This window comes from Ostrinia furnacalis, unplaced genomic scaffold, assembly GCF_004193835.3.
Source record: "Ostrinia furnacalis isolate ACB-3 unplaced genomic scaffold, ASM419383v2 OfSCF0637, whole genome shotgun sequence".
Classification (NCBI taxonomy): domain Eukaryota; kingdom Metazoa; phylum Arthropoda; class Insecta; order Lepidoptera; family Crambidae; genus Ostrinia; species Ostrinia furnacalis.
This window is the reverse complement of record NW_021130876.1, coordinates 97,979-119,242: the sequence shown is the minus strand read 5'-3', so window position 1 is coordinate 119,242 and position 21,264 is coordinate 97,979. Positions and strand designations below refer to the sequence as shown.

Genomic DNA, 21,264 nt, shown 5'->3' with positions numbered 1-21,264 from the left:
GCGATAATTTATTGCATAAGATGTTTTCAAAATTGTTTTACATCTCTGAACTTGTCGGAGTTATTCAAGTGCAAAAAAAACGTTTTCTGTAATTGAATTATTTATTTATTGTTAATCCTAAGACATTTTACAATTTATACGTCTATAGAAAACTTGTACCTTTTGTATTACTTTCAGTTTTATTTGTGTCAGTAAAATTATTCTTTCTTAATTTCTTTACAGCATTTATTTATTTACTATGTTTTTTCTTTTATTTATTTTAATCTCTCAGAATATTTATAAAATTCTCCTGTCTCACTGTTTGTACAAAAACTCCTCCGAAAGTACTTGAGCGATTCATATGCAATTTTTTGTGTATCTCAGTGGTCTGATAAATCAGCATCATCATCATCTCAGCCATAGGACGTTCACTGCTAAACATAGGCCTTCCCCTTTGCTTTCCATGGTGCCGGGTTGGTAGCGGCCTGCGTCCAGCGCCTTCCGTCTGATAAATAAGGACCTAAAAAATGTTTCATACCCTCGTGTGATAAGGGTTTCTAACGTGTACTAATGCCCGTATTTACAAACGATGCTTGCTTATGTGAAACAGCAAATCGAACGCACAGCGTTGAAGAGCTCTGCGATTTGTTCGTGTGTGACCCTGTGCGTTCACGCGCACTGTGAGACCGCATAGTAATGTTTGTGAATACGGGCGTAAGTCGCGGGCACAGCTATAATCCTACTAATCCTACTAATAATATAAATGGGAAAGTTTGTGTGAATGTCTGGATGTCTGGATGTTTGTTACTTTTTCACGCAAAAACTACTGAACTGATTTTGTTGAAACTTTACAGTATTATTGATTATAACCCAGATTAACATATCGTCACCGTCGTGGCAGAATTAAATAACTGACACTTTTGGCAAAAACCACTTTTTCCACTTTTTGTAAAGTAGAAAGTGTTACCTATATTTTGATCTTACTCCCGTGGCAATATCTATGATATTTCCAAAGATATCTTCAGTTTAGTGAAACTATTGACCATAAATTACAACTCTGTTTGTTGTAGAATTTACGTGGCAAAACTGAATAAGTGACTTTATTTAATTCTGCCACAACTCACTGCGAACGTTGCTTCAAAATACTTGTACTAAGAAAGTCAACAAGTGACTTTATTTAATTCTGCCACAAGTCAATCCGAAACATTCCTTCAAAATACTCGTACAATTTTGTTTTTGATTTATTTCATTTTTGTAACATTACTTTAAATGTTACTTTTAATTTCAATGTTCATTACTCAGATGTTGAATCTGGATAGTTACCTTCATCATTATTATCATTTCAGCCATATAGGACGTCCACTGCCGAACATAGGTCTCCCCCAATGATTTTCAATATGACCAGCTGGTAGCGGTCTGCATCCAGTGCTTTCTTGCTACCTTTATGAAGTCCACGTTGTNAGATCATTCGTGATAACTTTAGAAAACAGCTTGTAGACATGACTCAGAAGTGAGATTAGTCAGTAATTCTTCAGCAAGGTTTTATCCCCTTTCTTGAAGAAGAGTACCACCACGCTTCTGTTCCATACCTCTGGCGTTGTTCCCTGGAGTAAGACGAAGTTAAATAGTCTCTGAAGGACTTGACTTTAATATCGATGTTCCACCCGCGTTCAGAAGCTTCGAGGTTATTCCGTCATCACCCGGTACCTTGTTGTTCTTTAGGTGTTTGAGAGCCATCCTAATCTCATATAGGCTGATAATGCTGATATCCACAACATCTTCGTCGAGGTATACAGCTGTCCATAAAACTTTTCAATCTCACCCAGAACCTCGGCTTTTGTTGACGTTACACTACCTTCCGCAGTCTTCAGCTTCGTAAGCTAGCTTCGCCCAATAGAGTAGTCTCTTGCGAACACTTTCGAGCCTTGGTTCCGCTCTATCGCCTCTTTAATACGATTTGTATTAAAGTTGCGAACATCATGTTGCAAGGACTTCCATATCTGTCTATTGAGCTGCCGATGTGCCTTAGCGTCAACGGAGATCTGCAGAGACATTGAACGTCGTTCTGCTATGACGTTGAGGGTAAGGAATCCCTATGGATCCCTAGGGAGAGATCCCTATTACAGTTTTATTGTTTTTGGATTATTTTAATCTTGATATTCATTTCGATGTTGGTTCTTTCAATTGTATTTCAATGTTATAGGAATCTGATGTTGATGGTTACCATACCAATTTGTTAAAAATTTATAAGTATTAAATAAGTAGGTATATTCTAGTATTATTTAACAATTTTACAGATTTTGACTAAAATTGCATTGACAAAACAAATAAAATAAAATGAACAAATCAACATTTAGGTCAATAAAAGTGTGGCAAAATTAAACAAGTGTACTTATTCAATGGAAATATTCGTTTTTGTAATACCTTGGTTGAGGCAAAACTAAATAAGTGACATTCAAAAACTAAATAACTGCAACTTAGTTGTAAAATACGGTTGTGGCAAAACTAAATAATTACATTTTTATTTTTTTTATTTAAAATAATACAAAGTAACGTCATCGAATACTTTTGAATTAATAAAGGTAAATTTGCTGTATAAAATATCAAAAGACCGACAGTAAAATATTTTAGCCCTTAAAAGTTATCGCCATTTTTAACGAAAAAAAACACAAAAACGTGAATATCTCGCAACTTTGGTTTTGTCAGTTATTTAATTCTGCCACGACGGTGACGATATAGGCTTTACATAATTTATGACGATATTATGTGACAAACTAAATTTCAATAAATAAATAAGACGCGGGTAAAAAGCGCCATCTATCGTCATTGGTTAAAATCTACAGCCAAAAAATTTTGACGTTCGTAAATATTCATGCGGAGCCGTTGAACGCCATCTATCAACATCATTAGTAATTAAACGAGGTCCACGCGTACGAAGTCGCGGGCGGCCGCTAGTAATACATATTCTACCTACGCAACTAATATATGCGTCGAACCGAAATCCAGCAACAACCGTTTAATCCTGCAATTATACAACGAGCCTGTATCCGCGCACGCCGCACGCGCAGCGATTACTGAACGTCAATGACCAAACTGCGCAGTCGAGCGCGAACATTGTAATACTGGATAGAAAGTCGGACGAGTTTTGAGAACCGCATAAGTCGGGTCAATTCGATGTTTAAACTTTGATGTGTAGCCCAAACCTCTGATATAGGGTCACACATTTCCAGTTGCCTAAATATAAATGGGCCATGCCTAAGGATTTGCACACATAACTGCGAATCGGCGCGCTGCGAATTCGCAACGCAAAAAACTGAGACACCATTTTTTCTGTTGGGAGTACAAGCCCTAATGGTCACTTATTCCCAATGTCGATCCGCTTATGTGTGTAGCAACCCTTAAACACAACTTCGAAGATATAAAAAAGCTACTTAACATCACACACTAGCTTCTCTATCTATTTTGACATCTACCTTGTTGTGTTACCTTGTCTCGGTGAATAAATAATCTAAATAACTCAAAGGTGACTGACTGACATAGTGATCTATCAACGCACAGCCCAAACCACTGGACGGATCGGGCTGAAATTGAATTGAAACTGAATGAAATGTTATCACGAAGGCATCCGCTAAGAAAGGATTTTACGAAACTCCACCCCTAAGGGGGTAAAACGGGATCCACGCATACGAAGTCCCCGCGACTTTCTTTAATAAAATGTCTTTAATCGCTTCAGGCCGACGCCGAGTCTTTTGTTGGCATATTATTTTATGTCATAAAATTAGATTTCAACTAACTGAGCAATGAAGGTCTTTCTCTCTAACAACAAGAAGCATTGAAAAGTACCCTCACATCGTTGATACCGTTATTCTCATCAAATATAGGTCATTTACAATGAACTGACTCACAATGAGTATAATTCCCTTCGGATGTTCGCGACTCCATACAATAAAGCGGCTTTCAAGGTAACATATACATACATACATTAATGGACAATTACTGGTCCATAATAGAACCCATCTGCACCCCTTTGGGCCAAGGGCAAGGGCAAGCTTATAAATTGGAAAGGGGACTAGATACCAGTTGAGATGTTTTTATTAGCTATCAAAACAATGTCTTTCTTTAGTTATATCTCTAGGTCTATTTTTAACCGACTTCAACAAAAGGAGGTTCTTTATTCAGTTGGTACGTTTTCTAATATACCAAAGTAAATATTAAGTGTGCCTACTTGTAGAAATGATTAATGTGCCTTTGAACATCTAACAAAGCGTACACTAGAGTAATACGTTAAGGCTCAAATTACAACCGTGACTAAGATTCTTGCGCTACTTCTTCTCAGCACTGGCCCATTTATTATCCGAAGCAGTGGTAGGGTTAATAATGGGACGTGTAAAAGTGCTTATTAAAAGCCTACTTTTTTATGCTTATCAAGGCAATTATTTGACCACAATCGCACCCGATGTCAAGTGGTATACAATATAGGACGGTACATATCTGCCCTGTAAGTGCGTATTCACTCTCGCCCTGAAAAGGCCCGGATTATAGTCTTCAGGAAAGACAGCAGCAGGCAGCGAATTCCAGTCCCTAGCTGTTCGCATTATAAAAGAGTCATCGAAACGCTTAGTGCCAGCTGGTGGAATGTCAACAATATAGGGATGGTACCCTAACCTGCGTATGGTTCCCCGATGATGGAAGGGGGCTTGCAAAAATAAATGAGTTTTACCTAGCAGCGGTACGGTCATCGTGCTCATAGAAGGTGCCTCTCTTAGGGATGTACTGAGGGTTGCTTCGGTCCTCATCGTCGTCTACACGGCGCTCTGTTTCCTGTAAAAATAAATTATTAAATTAAACACTGTCTTGTGTGTATGTAAATAAGTTTTACGAGGTAACCCTGAAAGGCTGCATAAAACGATAATTCTAATGTCACAGACGACTTTTTAACACAGTTCTTGAGTGGCAACTACGAGCCGGAAGACGTAGCGTGGGCAGGCCTCCCACTAGGTGGACCGACGATCTGGTGAAGGTCGCGGGAGGTGCCTGGATGCGAGCGGCGCAGGACCGGTCTTTCTGGAAATCCTTGGGGAGGCCTTTGTCCAGCAGTGGACGTATTTCGGCTAAAACGAATGAACTTTTTAACACAAGTATACTCTCATGTTGATGGTGAATTAATCATTTTACTGACAAATCAAAGACCAGTGTGAAGTGATGAACTTATATCTATTGTATAATGTTTATAATCAAATGAGGATATGGGAAAATGTCTGATAGATTGCTGGTGACACATTAGTCACATTCGACTACAGATATCATTAATAGCTGTCTGGTCATCGGTTTAATGAAAAAGGTCAAGGAAAGATTATTACATATTATTATTTTATGTAATTTTCTATCCTCAAATAGATTGTTATTATTATAAGGCCAGTTTTGTTGCATTGCTAAGTTTTCCTACTTGTTCTATTGTGCTAATGGTATGCTAAAGAGAATGTACTACAGTCCGATTTTTAATTCGACGGAATTCTGACAGCTGTCATTTTTTGACAATTCAGATGTAATAAGCCTTTTTTGCTTAGAATTAATAATAAATAATATTAAATTAAATTTCATCAAGTACAACTTACAAGAATGAACTATTGTTTGTATTGTGAATTCAATGTACACTAATTATGTACATTTTAGAGATTAAATAGAAAAAAACGTGTTTTTAACACAGTAAAACAACATATTAACATAAACGAAAATATGTATTGATCATCAATCATCATTGTCGTCATCATAATCAACTTGGATTATAAAATTGGCATCTTGTTAAACTGATTATTTTATGAAGCTAAGATTTTATTAACAAAAGGATTTTCATAAAAAAGGTTTGTAACCCATGGATTATTGGGCAGGGATTCCAGTAATAGAAAAATAATTTCCCATTTTTTTTTGTAACTTCCATAATATGATAATAAAAATTCAAATAACCATTTTGAAATGATCAGTACATTTTTAAGCCTTAGTTTTTCAAGTGAAACCTTAAATTCAAGAAAGGATTATTTATTAATTTGTGAAAATGCTCTCCATTCTTAGTGGGAATGTTTCAATGTTGACAACACTTCTGAAATGTCAAAATTCCGTCGAATTAAAAATCAGAGTTTAATTAATATATTTTATAGTCAAGGTGATTACTAGAATAAATTAGATTATCCACAGTCACCGTGTAAGTGCTTCTTGAATAGCGCACACAAGACAGCTATGTTTACACACCATAACATGATAATATAGTACAATGAATGTACCATAAGATACATGGATAAGGATATGGTTACAAAAATAATAATAACACAAAAAATACCTAATAATAAATCACAGAAAACATCTGTTCATGGTCTTCGACTGATTGCATGATAGAGTATTTAAAAAAAAAATGCACTAATCTGTTTTAATTGTAATAAAATACTACTACTCATTGTGATAATTTTATAAATATTGCATCTTTTTGTTCAAATAAGAACATCAAACAGAACATTTTTTACTTTAACCTCGTAAGCCCGGATGTGCCTCAGAAGGAACTGAAACTTTGTAGTCAGTAACGCCGAGACATTTTCGGAGGTCACTTCGAAGTATCGCCGGATGTGCCATCAGAGGAACTAAAACTTTAGCGATAAATTTAAGTTCAAAAATTCGCGCCTATCGAAAGAAAAGAGTGATAGTCTATGGCTTAAAGTATTCAAAATCAGGTATCCGAACTTATTAATATAAAAAAAACAAAATGTCACTGTCAAATTATCATTTTTCTTTGACAAGGTGGTTCGTCCAAGAAGACATGATGTGCGATTAATTTTTTTTCTTCACTTGAGATGAATTGAGTATTGGACTTTTAAAATTATGATAAGATTGAGAAAATTTACTATGAGAACGTTCTGATTTTTAGTTTAATAAATATTATAATTAACATAAATATTGACTTTACTTCTTATACATTCTAACCTATCATTATTGTATGTTATAAAACCGATAGTACTTTTAAAAGTACTAATTATGGAACATTAAATAAAATTAAAATACTTGTGCCTTTTCAGTTACATTTATTAATATCATTATTGTATCTTCATGTAGTATTAATTTATTAAGGAGGTTACATTTATGTTTTACTTTAAAGTATAATATACAATTTATTTAGTTTTTCTTTTTAAAGTCTGTAATACCGAATGTTCTTTTAAGAGAAAACATTTTTTTATTATTTTTTACCTAAAATAAGCTCTATGCACTATTATATAGGGTCCCTGAAAATATGGGTGCAAAAGAAAATCTCTAACATAGAATTTTTTTTACTCGAAGTGCTCGGCGTTTACGACTTCAAATTATTCGTTCTTCTGAAAGCACATTCGGCGATACTTAGAAGTTGACAAAATTTACTCTTCGGTCTTACGAGGTTATTAATTATTTTAAAAACATTTCATTACTTGTTTAGGTTTCAAACCAGTGTCAGAGGTTTTTTACCACCTTAAATACAGTTACATACAAGTATTATTACAATAATTATGAGATTGCAGACTTTTATCTAAATAATTTATTTACTTATTTATTTTTATTAGGGAAACAAACAATTTTGATATACAGACAAATAATCACACAAAAAATAAGTCAACAGGAAAGACTGTAGAAAGTGAAATCAACATAAAAATAAAAGAAATGGTTACACAGACAATAGAAAGTCTGAAGTGATTTTAATGCTTTGCAAATTCTTAACTTTAATGGAAAAGTAAAGCAAGATTTTAAAGTTATTTAATAAAAATAATACCCTTCATTTTGAATATTTACTTCATAAAAACAAAATATTATTGTTCTAGTCTCAAGAACCTACTGAATTTACAGCAAGTTCCGTTATCATCCAACTTCCAATTAAATTTTAATTGGACCAACTGAGGGTTCACACACTTGTAACACTTACAAATACTGTTGAGGGTATGCAAAAATAAACAAGGTACCCACCTGGCTCTCCGGATCCCTGTCCGATCGCTCGGAGTCACTACCCTGGGAGTCATAATCCGACTCCGGTTGTCCCCCATCCTGTAAACATTCACCAACTTTCAGCAATTGCATTTTCACAAAACTTCCTTAAGTATCGCTTCCTACAGATGTGGCGGCTCAAATTATAAGGTCTAAACACAACGGCGGCGTTTTAGTGAGTGGTGCCTAAACCGTGACCTCAATATTACGAAAAGAAATGGGCATACCGTCACGCGAGAACGCGGGAGAAAGTGGCCACGGCCACATCGCTCTGAGCGCCAAAACGAAAGTAATCCCAACAATGCGCTATCATCGGAGACACCTTGAACTACCAACTCACATTCCCAGAGTGATTATGCTCGATATCCTGTGATGCGTCCGAGAATTCACCGGAATCGTCGTGGTCTCGTCTTCGCACTACGGACGTCATATCGGCGTCCTCACGGGTCACTTGTAAGACTTCCAGATTGACTGATTTTCGTCACAAATTTAAACAGCAAACAATATTGTCAGCTTTCGCACTTGATTCAAATGCAAAACGAAAAAATCTTCACACGAACTATGGAAAATGAAGGAACGTCAAAACAAGGGAATCCGCGGCCATAAAAAATCGTTCCGTTTCACGTAACTGTATTCATGTTAGAATTTTATTCATTACTATTTTAAAATAGTCATATTATTAGATTAATTAATTATTCTTGTAATAGTAATTATATACGTTTTTAATTATAACTTATTATTATCAAGTGGTTAATAGATAATGCAATGCTTATGAACCGCCAACAACGGCCGACAGGCAACATGACCTTGAGGAAAGCTTTCTTCATAACCCCCCTAGACAAAACGCACTTTTTGATCGAATCGAAAATCGAATCCGTCAAAACTCCATACAAAAAAGGGGCTTTTCGACCACTTTTCGACTGCTTTGCGATTATAATTTGCACTTTGTCTAGAGTTAGACCCACTGATATTACTTCTATTTACACCTACAAGGTGGACTGACGACATCGTAAAGGTAGCAGGGAAGCGCTGGATGCAGGCTGCTACTAATCGATCAATGTGGAAAGCATTAGGTAGGGGAGGCCTAATATGTTCAGCAGTGGACGTCCTATGGCTGAAATGATGATGATGATTTTAGTCTGCAGGCGTGAATTACAATACAACAAGGTGACCTTGCATTTGTACGCTGCCCGCCCACGGGCCGATGTACTTTGAATTTATTTATTCACATTTCTGAACGTAATCCAGTTGACGACGTCAACTTGACGTTTACAAATCTGCCATTACTGTCAAACTTGACTTCCTTGACGTTTGTTTACAAGTTTTTGGTTTTCGTCTTTTTGTAATTTTCCATTAAAAAATTGGTGAAAGGCAAACTTATTTCAGCAAAATCAAATACAATACAATTTAATTAACATGGAAAGGTGAATAACGATTTCATAATACTCAAATACCTTCAACCTCGATAGGATTATCAGTGGTGTCTTAAACTTTTAAAACTTTCTTATTAGTTCCAGTTCAGCGAGTCCAGAAGACACAAATACTGTTAGACTTCTCGCTAAAGGTGTTCTAGAACTATACGAACCCCCGTTAGCTACAATCAACACCCATCTCAAAGAATTAACGTAAGTGACCTACTTTACCTACATTGAACTTTTTATCGCGTCTTTAACCTTTGGTTTCTTACTGTAATTATTACAATAAAGTAACTTACATTTATAACATCAGGGGTTACTTCTATCATCAATTAAAATCTCAACATCAGGGGTTACGTTACTTCTATCATCAATTAAAATCTCAATTAACTGAGATTATTACATAGAAAAATCAGTTGTGAACTTGTGTTACTTGATTAATGATTTTTGTAGAAAGAATATCAATGATTGTTTTTGTATTGATTATTTTAGAGAAAAACAAGAAACAGTCCAACTGATGCTGACCTCCGAGAGAAGGAAGCTCGAAGACCTTCAGAATGATGCCCCATTGGATGCTTTGGTAAGAAACCTGTATTTATTTTACATACAATATGATAGAAATACATAACGGTTCAATTTACTTTTACCCAAAAAAAAAGTGTATTTAAAAAAAAATAAGATTAAAAATAAATTGTATCCAGTAAAAAAATAAGAAAGGTAAGATGTGTTCATATTTATTTTTCAGTTGGCAGATATAGCAACAAACAGGGAAAAGTTAACATCCATTTCCAGTACAATGATGAACTTGCATAAAAGAGTACAATCCTTGCAGGTATTTTTTTTAAAAACTCATTAATTTATTTACCATTATTCTCATTACTTAAAAATGTCCTTAATTTTTTTTTACGTAAAATTATGTAAGATCTGGTAGAAAATTACTATTTTTTCTCACAGCACCCTAATTTTTTTTTTATAATCTTAATTTTTCACTTCCAGACTCGTGCAGCAAATATAGAAAAAGCAGCAAAATCTCGTGCTACTGGTGTAGGCCGGCCAACTAGTAGTTAGTAGTTTATTTATTAAGTACTTTAAGCTCTAAAATATAAGATGCAATTTACTCAAACAGTCCATAGTTGTCGGCGAAAAAGGTTTAAGCGACATCTTTTCCGTAAATGCCGACATTAAGCCCAGTGTCGGCATTGCAACTTACAACAAGATTGTCGGTGTAAATAGTAATGCAACATCGATATAGTAAACGCCGACAGTAAGTCTACTGGCAGGTATCCTTCCGTTTGGNTTATAAACAAGTACGAGCAGCAATGGATGCATTAAATTTTTAGAAATACCGGAGAAAATATTGCTCTCCGGGAGGTCGGGAGGTTAACCATTATTTCCGGAGTCTCCCGGGCAATCCGGGAGGGTTGGGAACCCTACCCTTAATGCGCGAAGGCGAGCGAAGCGTGCCGCGGCAGCGGCCGCCGAGCGCTAGAATCACCTCTATTGTTAATGAATCGTTTGGAAATTACGATAAAAAGAATGAAATAAGGAAATTAATGTAGAACAAATTTTATATTAACTACCCACTAAACAAAATAATAACTACAAGCTAATTTGTATCCATTCTATGCACCAATCAAATTATTTTGTAAATAGTTTATCGTGCAATATTTTTGCCTAATGAAACATTTGGCAAACCATACTTTGCCAAACAATAATTTGCTAAACAATAATATGCCAAAAACAACATTTGCGAATTAAAAGTTTGCAATAAGTTGCTTTGCCAAATGAGAATTTGCCAAATGAAAATTTGCGAAACGTTGTTTGCGATGTGATAATTTGGGAAACGTTTTTTGGCCAAACATTAGTAATCCCTACTGGCAGCATTGGTAAGTATCGGTAAATACAAATGAGTAGGTTATCTTCATAGAAACGCACCAAGCGCGGTTTGTATGTGAGCGCACCACAATATGTATGCGGCGCGCACGAACACACTGACAAAATTCGGAGCAACCACGATTGACTCCCCGATAATCCACGTTAAATTTTGTCAGTGTGTGCGTACCCGCCGCATACGTATTGGCGCGCTCACATACAAACCGCGCTCGGTGCGTTTCTATGAAGATAATCTACTCATTTGTATTTACTCTGGTATCGGTAGGTATTGCCTTGATCACACGTACCGAGCAAACGGGCGAGACAGTGCTCTCGGTGTGTATATGAACATTACGGAGTACTCGACCGAGCGCTCGAGTATGTGACTCGCTCACCCAACTGTCTCGACCGAGTAAACATTTTACTGTCTCGCCCGTTTACTCGGTACGTGTGATCAAGGCTTCTTTGCCAGCCACGGTGAATAGGGAGGGATACCTACACTTATCAAATTGTGCAACTCATGAAAGTCCGTGCAACTTAAGTAGATTAGTAGAACTTTGTTATCAAAAGTACATACATTTATTATAAGTTAGCAATTTTTTTATTGGTAATACTGTTTAATTGTTGATTTATTAGGCTTGTAAGTACACCTGAGATTTATTTTTAACCAACTTCCAAAGAAGAGGAGATGCTATGTTAGTTTGTGTACATACCTCTTTTAAGTATGTTTGTGACAGCAATTTTAAAAATATTTTGAAGTTATTTTAAAAATATGTTGTGTTTTGTTTTTTATCTGCTAAGTGATTTCATTATTACAAAATGGTAGAATCATCATCATCATTTCAGCCATAGGACGTCCACTGCTGAACATAGACCTCTCCCAATGCTTTCCATGTTGATCGATTGGTAGTGGCCTGCGTCCAGCGCTTCCCTGCTACCTTTATGATGTCGTCGGCCCACCTTGTGGGTGGACGTCCCACGCTGCGTTTTCCGGTAATGGAAGAATAACAAACAAAAAATAATATAATTTGGTTGTAATGGACATAATCAATTTTACAGTTTGTTTTAAATTACAAAATAATATTGTTATACAAATTCGCATTTTAAGTAATCGTTAAATAAAGTTTTATTTATTGGTATTTTTTCTTGTTATTACTTATAATTAAGTTAAAAGCATCATTAAATAAAAGAATTAATTAAAATGGTCTTGATATCACTTTCGGTGCTATTTCGCTACTTTGAAGTGTGACGTGCTGTCGATTGACAAATTTATTCTTCGTAAATTCGTTTGTTTCAACCACCTGCTGGACTGGACGAACGCCTTCCCAAAGGATTTGCACAAAGCTGCGATTGCACATCTTGCGCTGCCCGCAATCATCTTCATAATTTCTGCTAATAACCGCCCACTGCTGGAAAGAAGTCGAGTGCCACAAGATCTCCCACTTTCCAGCCACATTACCAAATGTCGAACTTGATCAATCAAGAATTTGACGACTGCCTGTGAAATCGCTCCATCGAACATTGAGAAGGGCGCTACATTTTGGCGAGAAGTGGTCTTTATTTACATCACCTTTCAATGGTGCCCTGTGTTTTTTTGGACTTCTGCCTTTCCAGATAATTTACTCCTTATAAACATTAGGTATTTTAGCACTCTCTTACTCCGTACTCTTCGTCTATGACTTCTGTTTTTAGAACTACAACTTCGAGTTCAGTATTACCATCAGATCTTTCACATTTCTGCAACTGACTGACTTCCAGAGGAGCTATCAACTTTGTAGACGGTTTTACAGGATTGCTAGACGGTGACGAACTGCCTAACCGTTCCTTAATTGCTGTTGGCACTTCTGTTTGGTTGTTAGATTTAATTTTTCTTTGCAGTACTTCTATCTCAGCTTGGTTGACAACTTCAAATATCTCCCCTTTGACTCGGATTTGCACGTCTTCGGGGAACGAGTGAGCCGTACGACCTAAACTTGTGAAGAACTCTATGACACCCAGAGCGTCTTTAAAGCTGGAATTTTGATATTTGTTCTTCCCTGTTTTACCAAGACCTTCTTCATTTCTATTTCTGACGCTGCTCTCTGATCCAGGGAGGTTTAGCGTTGGAAACGCGTCTTCAGTTAAACATTTCTTGTTGCCGGACAACTTTATGAACTTGCTCTCGAAGTGTTCTTCGCAGATTTTGTAATTAATTCTCTGCGTTTTTCGTTTCAAGTATTCCAATCTATCAAGCAGGTCCTTACGGTCACAGACTTCCAGCCATTCTCGTGCTCTGAAAAATGCATAATACAAATGCTTAATAGGTAATAAATCACAATAACTTATAATGCTGAAATAAATAAATATAAATAAAAAACTTTTATTTGGCACAACACAATACAAATTACAAATTAAAAAAACTTATTATTAAAAATAAAATTGTACCAAACAGGTCCTCGTTCAGCATATGCCAAAGCACATAGTACCTCGACGCTGATATTCTGCGAGTACCGTTTATAGGTAGACTAGTATTATATTATCTGTGTAGGTAGAGAGGGCGGCTTACTACATACATCTAGGTAATAATTCCACATCTTAGTAACCTAGGTCTTATGTCTTATTTAGTAAAACTCGTGTGAAATAGACAGGTAAGTTTGATGGAAAATCGACCTATTGACAGCTTCCCCTGGGGGTATGCAAGTTGGAAACTCACAAGGGGTAAAAGTCCACGTCTCTTATTTTTAACTTGCTAAGATTTTAATATCTAGGTACCTAGAGATATTTAAGGTTTAGGCAATCTCAATATTATTAGATAGGGATATAGGTACCCATACCACCTAACACATTTGATGAAATTACCAAAATTACTAAAAACTATACCAAAAAAACTCTTTTTAGCAATAATGTTACTGTAAAAAAAAACATTTGAAGCTGTTTTATTAAAAATTGAGACTGAAAATGCTCTAAATATTGCTGTAAAAATAAAATACAATTTATTGTAGGTTTATTATGTTGATACTAACTTGTCCAAATCCCTCGGATATAAAAAATAAGACACCTCGCTGTTTTGTATCGAGTTGTTCCTACACACAGTGCAATAATTAGGCATTATAGGACCTTACACAGCAGAGCACAAATAAACAAAAAGAGTCAGAAAACTTCAGAAGACGTCGAGTGATGAGACGCTGTTATTTTAAAATCGATTTGCTCAATCGTTACACTGGATCGTAATGAAAACGGGTCGTTACGAAATCTTATTATTTTCAAAAGTACCTGACCTAGCTTTATGAATCAAAAGATATTGGCTAAATAAACTACGCATTTTTATTCGTTTCATATATTTAAATAATAATAAGCTTGAATTTGAAAGCTTAATTTAATTTCTTTATAATTATAATGAAATAAGGTTTGTTTTGATAGATTCGAAAATTGAATCCGTCAAAACTTCATAAAAAAGGCATTTCGACCATTTTTCGTCTGGTTTGCGATTTTGATGTGCATTTTGTCTAGATTAGACCCACGGATACTTTTGAAGATATTGAAGATATTATAAACGACACTTTTCCTTTGCGATCCAGTGTATTTATAATAATATTCGTCAGTTGCAGGTTCACTTGGGGAAACTGACAAAATACGGTTTTTGAGTTAAATATACAGCTTTTCTTAGTTTTTTCTGCTCTTTCGAATGGTATACGTAAAAAAATTCTAGCTTTAAAAAAATTACAATCACACGGACATTTTCAGGTGTGAACTTTTCAGATTTCCTTCACAATTTTGGTGTAACTGACATTGTAATAATTTTATCACGTTAAATTGGTGTATCTGTAATAATGTAAAAATTTTGCTACAAAACTTTGCAATTACACTGATTTGCTAAGGTTTATAACATTAAATAAAATAAGAATTTAGAAAATTTTAAGGCATATTACATTATTATTATACCAGCAGTATCAGTTAAAGAAGATAAAGTTAGCTCAACAAAAAAAAAATATTGAAATTGAGCAAACTATCCAGCCAATTAGGCGTCACTGCGCGTTGCTAACATTAACCTGTTGTTACTCTGTTACCTTTACTGTTGTAGTACTCATGACCTTAATTCAACATTGCTATAAAGAGGTGGGAAATTAAATCCATTTTGTTATCAGTTTAAGTTGCCCCGTTGAGCTAAATTCGGTATTGGTAAGTCAAAGCTTAAAAAAATATTGAAATTACTTAGTTTCACAGTAATACTTTAGTTATTTCAATATTTCTGTCTTAAAAAAAATTAAATACACATATTTTCTTGATTTTCGTAGCTTTTTTTAACATTTTTTAATGAATAAAATAAAAGTTACTTGTAATAAAATTAAAAAAAAAAAATAAGAAAACGACAAAATGTTATTTTTTCATGAATTCTCTTATTTTTTAATACTTTTACATAAATTATACAGCAACTAAGTAAACAAAACCTAGCAAATGCATCAAATTATTTTAATTTGGGCAGTACTTACACCAATTTGACCTATGTTTTTTCCAAAAGTATGGTTTAAAATTAGTGTAACTGTCAAAAGTACAAAAATACATTGGTGTAACTGCAATTTATTTCCTTAACTAAGACATATTAGATAATTCTTTTTATTTAATCTAAAACCGCGTAGAATTCTAAGCATTTCTGTAAAAACAGATCCAAAAAAGGTTAAATAGGAAAAAAGTTATGTCCGATTTAAGACGAAAAAAAACTTTAAACGGCTCTACTGAAAAACTGTATTTTGTCAGTTACCCCAAGTGAACCTGCAACTGACGAATGTTATTTAAAAATATGGAATTATGAATTTACTTTAATATAGGTACTTCAGCACAGTAAAAATATTATTATCAAATTAATTCGCTAACAAAATTATTTTAATTCACAGTAACATTTATATCGGAATTAATAGAATCGAGACGCACACGCCACGTTACCTCTCGATGACTATGCGATTGCAATACGATGATACGACTATTTTTACGTTCCGGAGGCAATCACTAAAATGATACTAATGACGTTTAAAAAGTGGCACGCTCGTTTTTTTTTTTCATAGAAGTTTTACGACTTTGGATATAGGTACATAGATCCATACAGCCAATTCTTTGCTATTTTGCAATGTTTGGTTCTATGTTCTGTTGTGTGCGTCTGTGTCTATTTTGTTCTAAGTCTTTTGTGGTCTTCGTCTTCATAATTTTTTTTAACATGCTGCATCACAAAGTACTTTTTATGTGCTGCATGAGCTGCATCTATATATCCATATCGGGTTCACTACTCCATTTCGATTCGAAACACTTCTCGTCGAATTACGATTCATCGATGACACCTCGGCGATTGTTTGTTTGAACCCATAATTGAACCCGAAAGTTTTTACGACGTCGGTGGTTCCGATTTTTCGTCGGGCGATAAGTAGTTTGGGCGATAGTTTATAGTCGGGCAGTTGATCAGTATGGGCAATATGGGCATGTATGAAAGTGCGCACATTACACCGATTGATTTTTCATACAAATTAGAATCGGGCCCAACTATCGGCCGACTAAAAATCGCTGGTCTGCGCCTAGGCTTAGTCCACAGTTTAAATGATCGAAATACAGTAGGTCGACAGTTTATTTCATCTATTTAATTTTGATCAATAAGTCAAATGATCGAATTATTTTAATTCGATATCCCATTTTGATACCTCTGGGCACAAAGGTCGTAAAGGACAAAGTACGACTTTTAAGGAGAAGCAAAAAACGTTTTTTATTCCGGCCTAGCAGCTCGCCAGATATATCCGGTATCCGTATCCGACCAAACCGGTGACCCAGCCCAGCAGCTCGTTTGCGTCCTGTCACATAAAAAAAACAACTATCCGTTTCATCCACAGTCAGATAAGGAGTTTCATCTCTAATTTTTTAACTGCTCCTAACAGAAAGTCGCTTTTGCAAACTAAAAGTCTAAAAGCAAAATAATACTGACTGTAGTATGGCCTTTTTATTGGGGTAAACTTACGCCTCAGACACTTTTGATGGATGAACTTTAACTAATAGCAAATAGATAATCAATTTATGTAAATAAACTTTGAAAAGCAGGAAAAAAGGGGATTAAAGAAAGTCTGTAACGAGATGTTCGGATTGAAGCTTTTCTTTCCTAAGTTTTCTAACCAATCTAGTCACTTGAACCAGATATTGAACCTGGGGGGTCAAGGCATTTCACTGCGCAACTCCGTTGATTAAAAAGCAACAAGTAAAACAAATTGATTTCTTATAAAAATATTATTTATTTCAACCTACTTCACAATTTAATCACAATTAAGACTGCTCTTCAAGTTTCATAATTATTATGTAATTTTCAAATTACCCTACATAGCTTAGTTACTTATTTATTTCACTAGTTTATTGCCCATTGCAACGAAGTAGAGAGGCACATAACATGTAAATAACAACTCATGAAAATTATCTTTCTGCTAAAGACATTTTTAGCGCAATCTTTTAGCACATAATTTCTTTTCTCCATAAATAATTAAGTATTTAGGTAGATAATAGGTATCACATTAACAGTGCAAAACAAATGTGTAGGTAAAGTAAATCCCACTGCATGGGGTAGGTAAATGCTGATATCATAAGTAGCACCAGTTCTTAGTCACTTTCTGTGAAAATAATATTGGTTTCACTACATGAAAAGAGATTTTAAACAGTCTTCACGTGAAAACAACATAAAACACAACATTTGGCTTAACGCAAAAAGTCCAGGAATGTTCTCCATTTAAAAATAACCTACTTATTATGTATTAATACCGATAAAATTAATTAAAACTTCCTAATCACGAGGATTCATCACAGTTTTCATCCGTCAATATTTCCGTTTTCGGTTCCACTGTTATTTCCACTTCAGGTGAGTAGCAGTTCTCGTTCTGGGTACCCTCGTGGTTAGGAGATTGATTGGGGATCATCATCACAGGGAAATTTGACGGCTGTTCAAAGTTGCCAGATTCCACCTTCCTTTGAAGCACTTCACCCTCCGCGTGGTTTATTATCTTAAATACTTCTGATTTAATTCTGATCTGGACATCTTCGGGGAACGTGTTGACTGTTCTACCTAGGTTTGTGAAGAAGTCTACGACAATCGGCTCGCCGGTTCTGCTGTTGTGGAAGTACGAATGGAGGAGAGTACGCATTGAGGACTGGCCGTTGCTCATTCTTCTTTTTTTATAGGCTGTGTTACTTCTGGTTTCGGAGCCAGGGGATGGCGGCGACAGGGTCTGGTCTCCGTCGTCTTCCATCATCAGCCCCAGCGGTGTCCTGGGTCTACCTCTCACAGTGTCTTCTCCTAGCAACGGATTGAGGAACGCCAGCTCTTCCTCATACTTGACCGGCTTATTTTTCGTGCTGCCCTGCGCCATTTTGGTTTTCCTGAGAGTTTTCGCGCGTCTGAAGTTGTCGCGTATCCTTTTCCATCTCGCTCTGCATGTGTCAGCTGAAAATACAGTTTATTTTAATAATTAAATAAAACATCTACTTAGCTTTTGCCCGCGCCTACGTAAATTTTGACCTGTCACAGAAATCCCCCCTTTTCATTTTATTAAGTAAAAGTATGTATGAAAATATGTATTCTATACGTTGCCTAGGTAGGTATTGTTTGGAATGCCGGATTATACAGACTGCGGGTAACATAACAATGAAAACATCCAGACGTAAGTAAGTAGGTACAACAACATTTTCGTAGGTAGAAGCGGGAATCGAACCCGCAAAGTTTAGCATGGCGATCCACACGGAAAAGTACTTTGTGGATACTGGAGATCGAGAGACGCGTGTTTTAAAACTTTAAAACTGTCTTATTCACTTGAGAAAACATTTTAGCAAACACTACTGTTTCTTATTTTAAAGGGATCGATAAACAACGATGATATAAGTAAATTATTTTCAATTAAAAAATCACCATGATTGACTCTAATCCGTAAAAAAAAACACCTTTACGTGAAAGATAATCTTAACAATGAAAATTATATTAGGCGTACAGCGTACTTAATTAATTAATAAATTAAACAGTGGTGTTAAATTTTGTAATTGATTATGTACACTTATAGTTTAGGAAAGTTAGAAAAAAACATTTCGGTGGCTTGTTATTTAAAAGTTCAAGTTACAGTTTTATTTTACAACTCTTCGTAGTTTTCGGCGGCAAAACCGTTTCAAAAGGGAAAAATAACAAAAAGCGATCGTATTTTCATCGACATAAGACATTAAATTGAGAGAACCCAGCATTTGACGTAATCCGTATAAGGTACAGGAGCGTCTACTTCGCAAAACGATCGAATTCGGTTTGCGAACTCGACTTTGTCACTCAATTGGGTATTTCAATAGGAGTGAAAGAGATGGACGTATCTTATTTAAGGGTTCGTTTTACAGAGTGGGACGACAGATTAGAGAAAGACATCATGGCCGCGGCGACGCGACACGGCGAGGCGACGCGTTCACGGTGCGTGAAACAAAAAAATCGAAAAATACTTACGATTCTCTTCCATAATATGCGCTATTTCACACCATATTGAATTTCTCCATAATTCGTCGTGGTACTTTTTGTCAAATGGGTCGAATAGCCCGGGGTATTGGCGGACTAGACCTATCAAAAGTTCTTCGTTCATTTTGACATGAACGTCCGCTTTGCTTTAGAACTACGTGTTCACTGAGGAGCGGGCGGAGTCGGTGCGGGGCGGGCCGCGTCGCAGAATCGAGCGAAGAACCGCGCCGCGGCGACTCGGCCACCAACTCGGAAATGCTATGCCCGTTGCTTGCGATTTTTTTCTAGCGGCCATTGTTATTTTGCCGCGCTTTTGGCGACAGAAGTACAGCGACGAAACATCAAGTTAAAACAGTGCGGCTTAATTTAATTGTAATAGGAGTTAGTTTGGAACAACAATGTAAATTCGTGCGGTCGTCAGTACTTACTCACCTAGATGCAATGGCAAAATATTGGGGATGCTTCGTGCATAACTAAATACGACTATTTACTTAGTGCGGCTATGTCTACCTATACTTACCTACTAATAGGGTGCTAAATAAATAGGATGGAAAAAAGTAGTTTTACTCATTAACATAATCAATATTGATTAAAGATTTCATTTCATTCGTAAGCTCTTGGCCTACCTACATCTAACCTGTGAAATTGTGATGATCAGGCCTAAGGTGGATGCGAACTTCACCAAGAATCAACCATAGAGGAACTGGCTAGGTACTTTACTTCTACCAAACATAATAATATTTACTGACTGTTGAAACAACAGTGCTGTTAAACATTGTTGTTATGGCGATAGACTTAGGTAACTACTTAATATGTATCAACCAACAAACCGAGCAAAAAAAATGCTGTCCCCACTGGGAATCGAACTCGGAACCTCTGGTGTGATCTAACCACTAGACTAGACCACGGAGACAACAACACGAATCACATAATAACGTTTAAATGTCATGTTACTTAAAAATTAGTTTTTTTACTTTTTATTTATTATTTGTACCATTTTGGTGTTAAAGTGTATTTGTGGCGCATAATATTAACAAAAGTTAAATTGATGATGATAGTAAAGAAGCAATGAACGAAAAAATGTGAATTATATGCAATCAGCCCATGAATACAGGTAAAGTCACAGGCAAATGTTAGTAATATATATATATTCAAAATGTACAAGTAAAGCCCTTTCAAATGATACCAAACACGGCATATTTATCTTAACTTTATTTTTTTACTCTGTATGTTATGTCCGCTAGAGGGCGCCACATTAGATTTGGTGAAACCCCATATATCCTATAACCAGCGGACAATTAAGACGCTTCTAATGATATGTCATTTGTCAAATTCTGATAAGTAGTTTAGAAGTTACGAGGGAACAGATGAACATACATACATACATACATACATAGCCTGTCAAAATCATAACCCTCCTTTGGCTTTGCCGTAGTCGGGTAATAAGCGCTGTGGAGTAGTGGCTAAAGAGTTAGACTCTCTTGTTTCGGAGGTCCTGGGTTCGACTAACCAGAAATAATTGTTGTT

General features: G+C 35.7%; 4 protein-coding genes across 9 annotated transcripts in view; 1 reads left to right on the top strand and 3 right to left on the bottom strand.

Moving 5' to 3' along the window:
- The window catches only part of btz (CASC3 exon junction complex subunit), a 45,300-nt gene extending 36,718 nt beyond the window's left edge, over positions 1–8,582 (bottom strand). For 5 of the 6 annotated variants that reach the window (XM_028323415.1, XM_028323419.1, XM_028323414.1 and 2 more), the window contains exons 1-3: positions 8,312–8,582; positions 7,954–8,031; positions 4,700–4,800 (exon numbers count right to left, since the gene is read on the bottom strand). In XM_028323415.1, coding sequence (XP_028179216.1) covers positions 4,700–4,800; positions 7,954–8,031; positions 8,312–8,401 — 269 coding nt within the window. In that variant the 5' untranslated portion in view covers positions 8,402–8,582. The remainder of the gene's footprint in view (positions 1–4,699; positions 4,801–7,953; positions 8,032–8,311) is intronic. The other variant, XM_028323418.1, reaches the window with a different exon arrangement.
- A 687-nt stretch (positions 8,583–9,269) lies between these two features.
- On the top strand, positions 9,270–10,682 carry LOC114366524 (uncharacterized). The gene is made up of 5 exons (XM_028323421.1): positions 9,270–9,395; positions 9,483–9,596; positions 9,879–9,966; positions 10,132–10,218; positions 10,383–10,682. Exons 1-5 carry the CDS (start codon positions 9,388–9,390, stop codon positions 10,452–10,454), a joined length of 369 nt encoding a protein of 122 aa, XP_028179222.1. The 5' UTR covers positions 9,270–9,387; the 3' UTR covers positions 10,455–10,682.
- A 1,008-nt stretch (positions 10,683–11,690) lies between these two features.
- LOC114366527 (52 kDa repressor of the inhibitor of the protein kinase-like) lies at positions 11,691–14,411 on the bottom strand. Its single transcript, XM_028323425.1, has 2 exons — positions 14,261–14,411; positions 11,691–13,530 (listed from the first exon to the last, which is right to left on the bottom strand). The coding sequence occupies exons 1-2, from the start codon at positions 14,344–14,346 to the stop codon at positions 12,903–12,905; spliced, it is 714 nt and encodes a 237-aa protein (XP_028179226.1). The 5' UTR covers positions 14,347–14,411; the 3' UTR covers positions 11,691–12,902.
- A 3,073-nt stretch (positions 14,412–17,484) lies between these two features.
- Positions 17,485–20,242, bottom strand: LOC114366526 (uncharacterized). The gene is made up of 2 exons (XM_028323424.1): positions 19,729–20,242; positions 17,485–18,696 (listed from the first exon to the last, which is right to left on the bottom strand). Exons 1-2 carry the CDS (start codon positions 19,859–19,861, stop codon positions 18,044–18,046), a joined length of 786 nt encoding a protein of 261 aa, XP_028179225.1. The 5' UTR covers positions 19,862–20,242; the 3' UTR covers positions 17,485–18,043.
- Between the last annotated feature and the right edge of the window lie 1,022 nt (positions 20,243–21,264).

Bases quoted from the DNA above. Each gene is read 5' to 3' on its own strand.
- LOC114366524 (XM_028323421.1), top strand. The intron at 9,967-10,131 runs GTAAGAAACCTG...TTTATTTTTCAG, and splicing joins ATGCCCCATTGGATGCTTTG to TTGGCAGATATAGCAACAAA. The intron at 10,219-10,382 runs GTATTTTTTTTA...TTTCACTTCCAG, and splicing joins AAAGAGTACAATCCTTGCAG to ACTCGTGCAGCAAATATAGA.
- LOC114366527 (XM_028323425.1), bottom strand. From the start codon at position 14,346: ATGCCTAATTATTGCACTGTGTGTAGGAACAACTCGATACAAAACAGC. The intron at 13,531-14,260 runs GTTAGTATCAAC...TGCATTTTTCAG, and splicing joins TATCCGAGGGATTTGGACAA to AGCACGAGAATGGCTGGAAG.
- LOC114366526 (XM_028323424.1), bottom strand. From the start codon at position 19,861: ATGAACGAAGAACTTTTGATAGGTCTAGTCCGCCAATACCCCGGGCTA. The intron at 18,697-19,728 runs GTAAGTATTTTT...CTGTATTTTCAG, and splicing joins GCATATTATGGAAGAGAATC to CTGACACATGCAGAGCGAGA.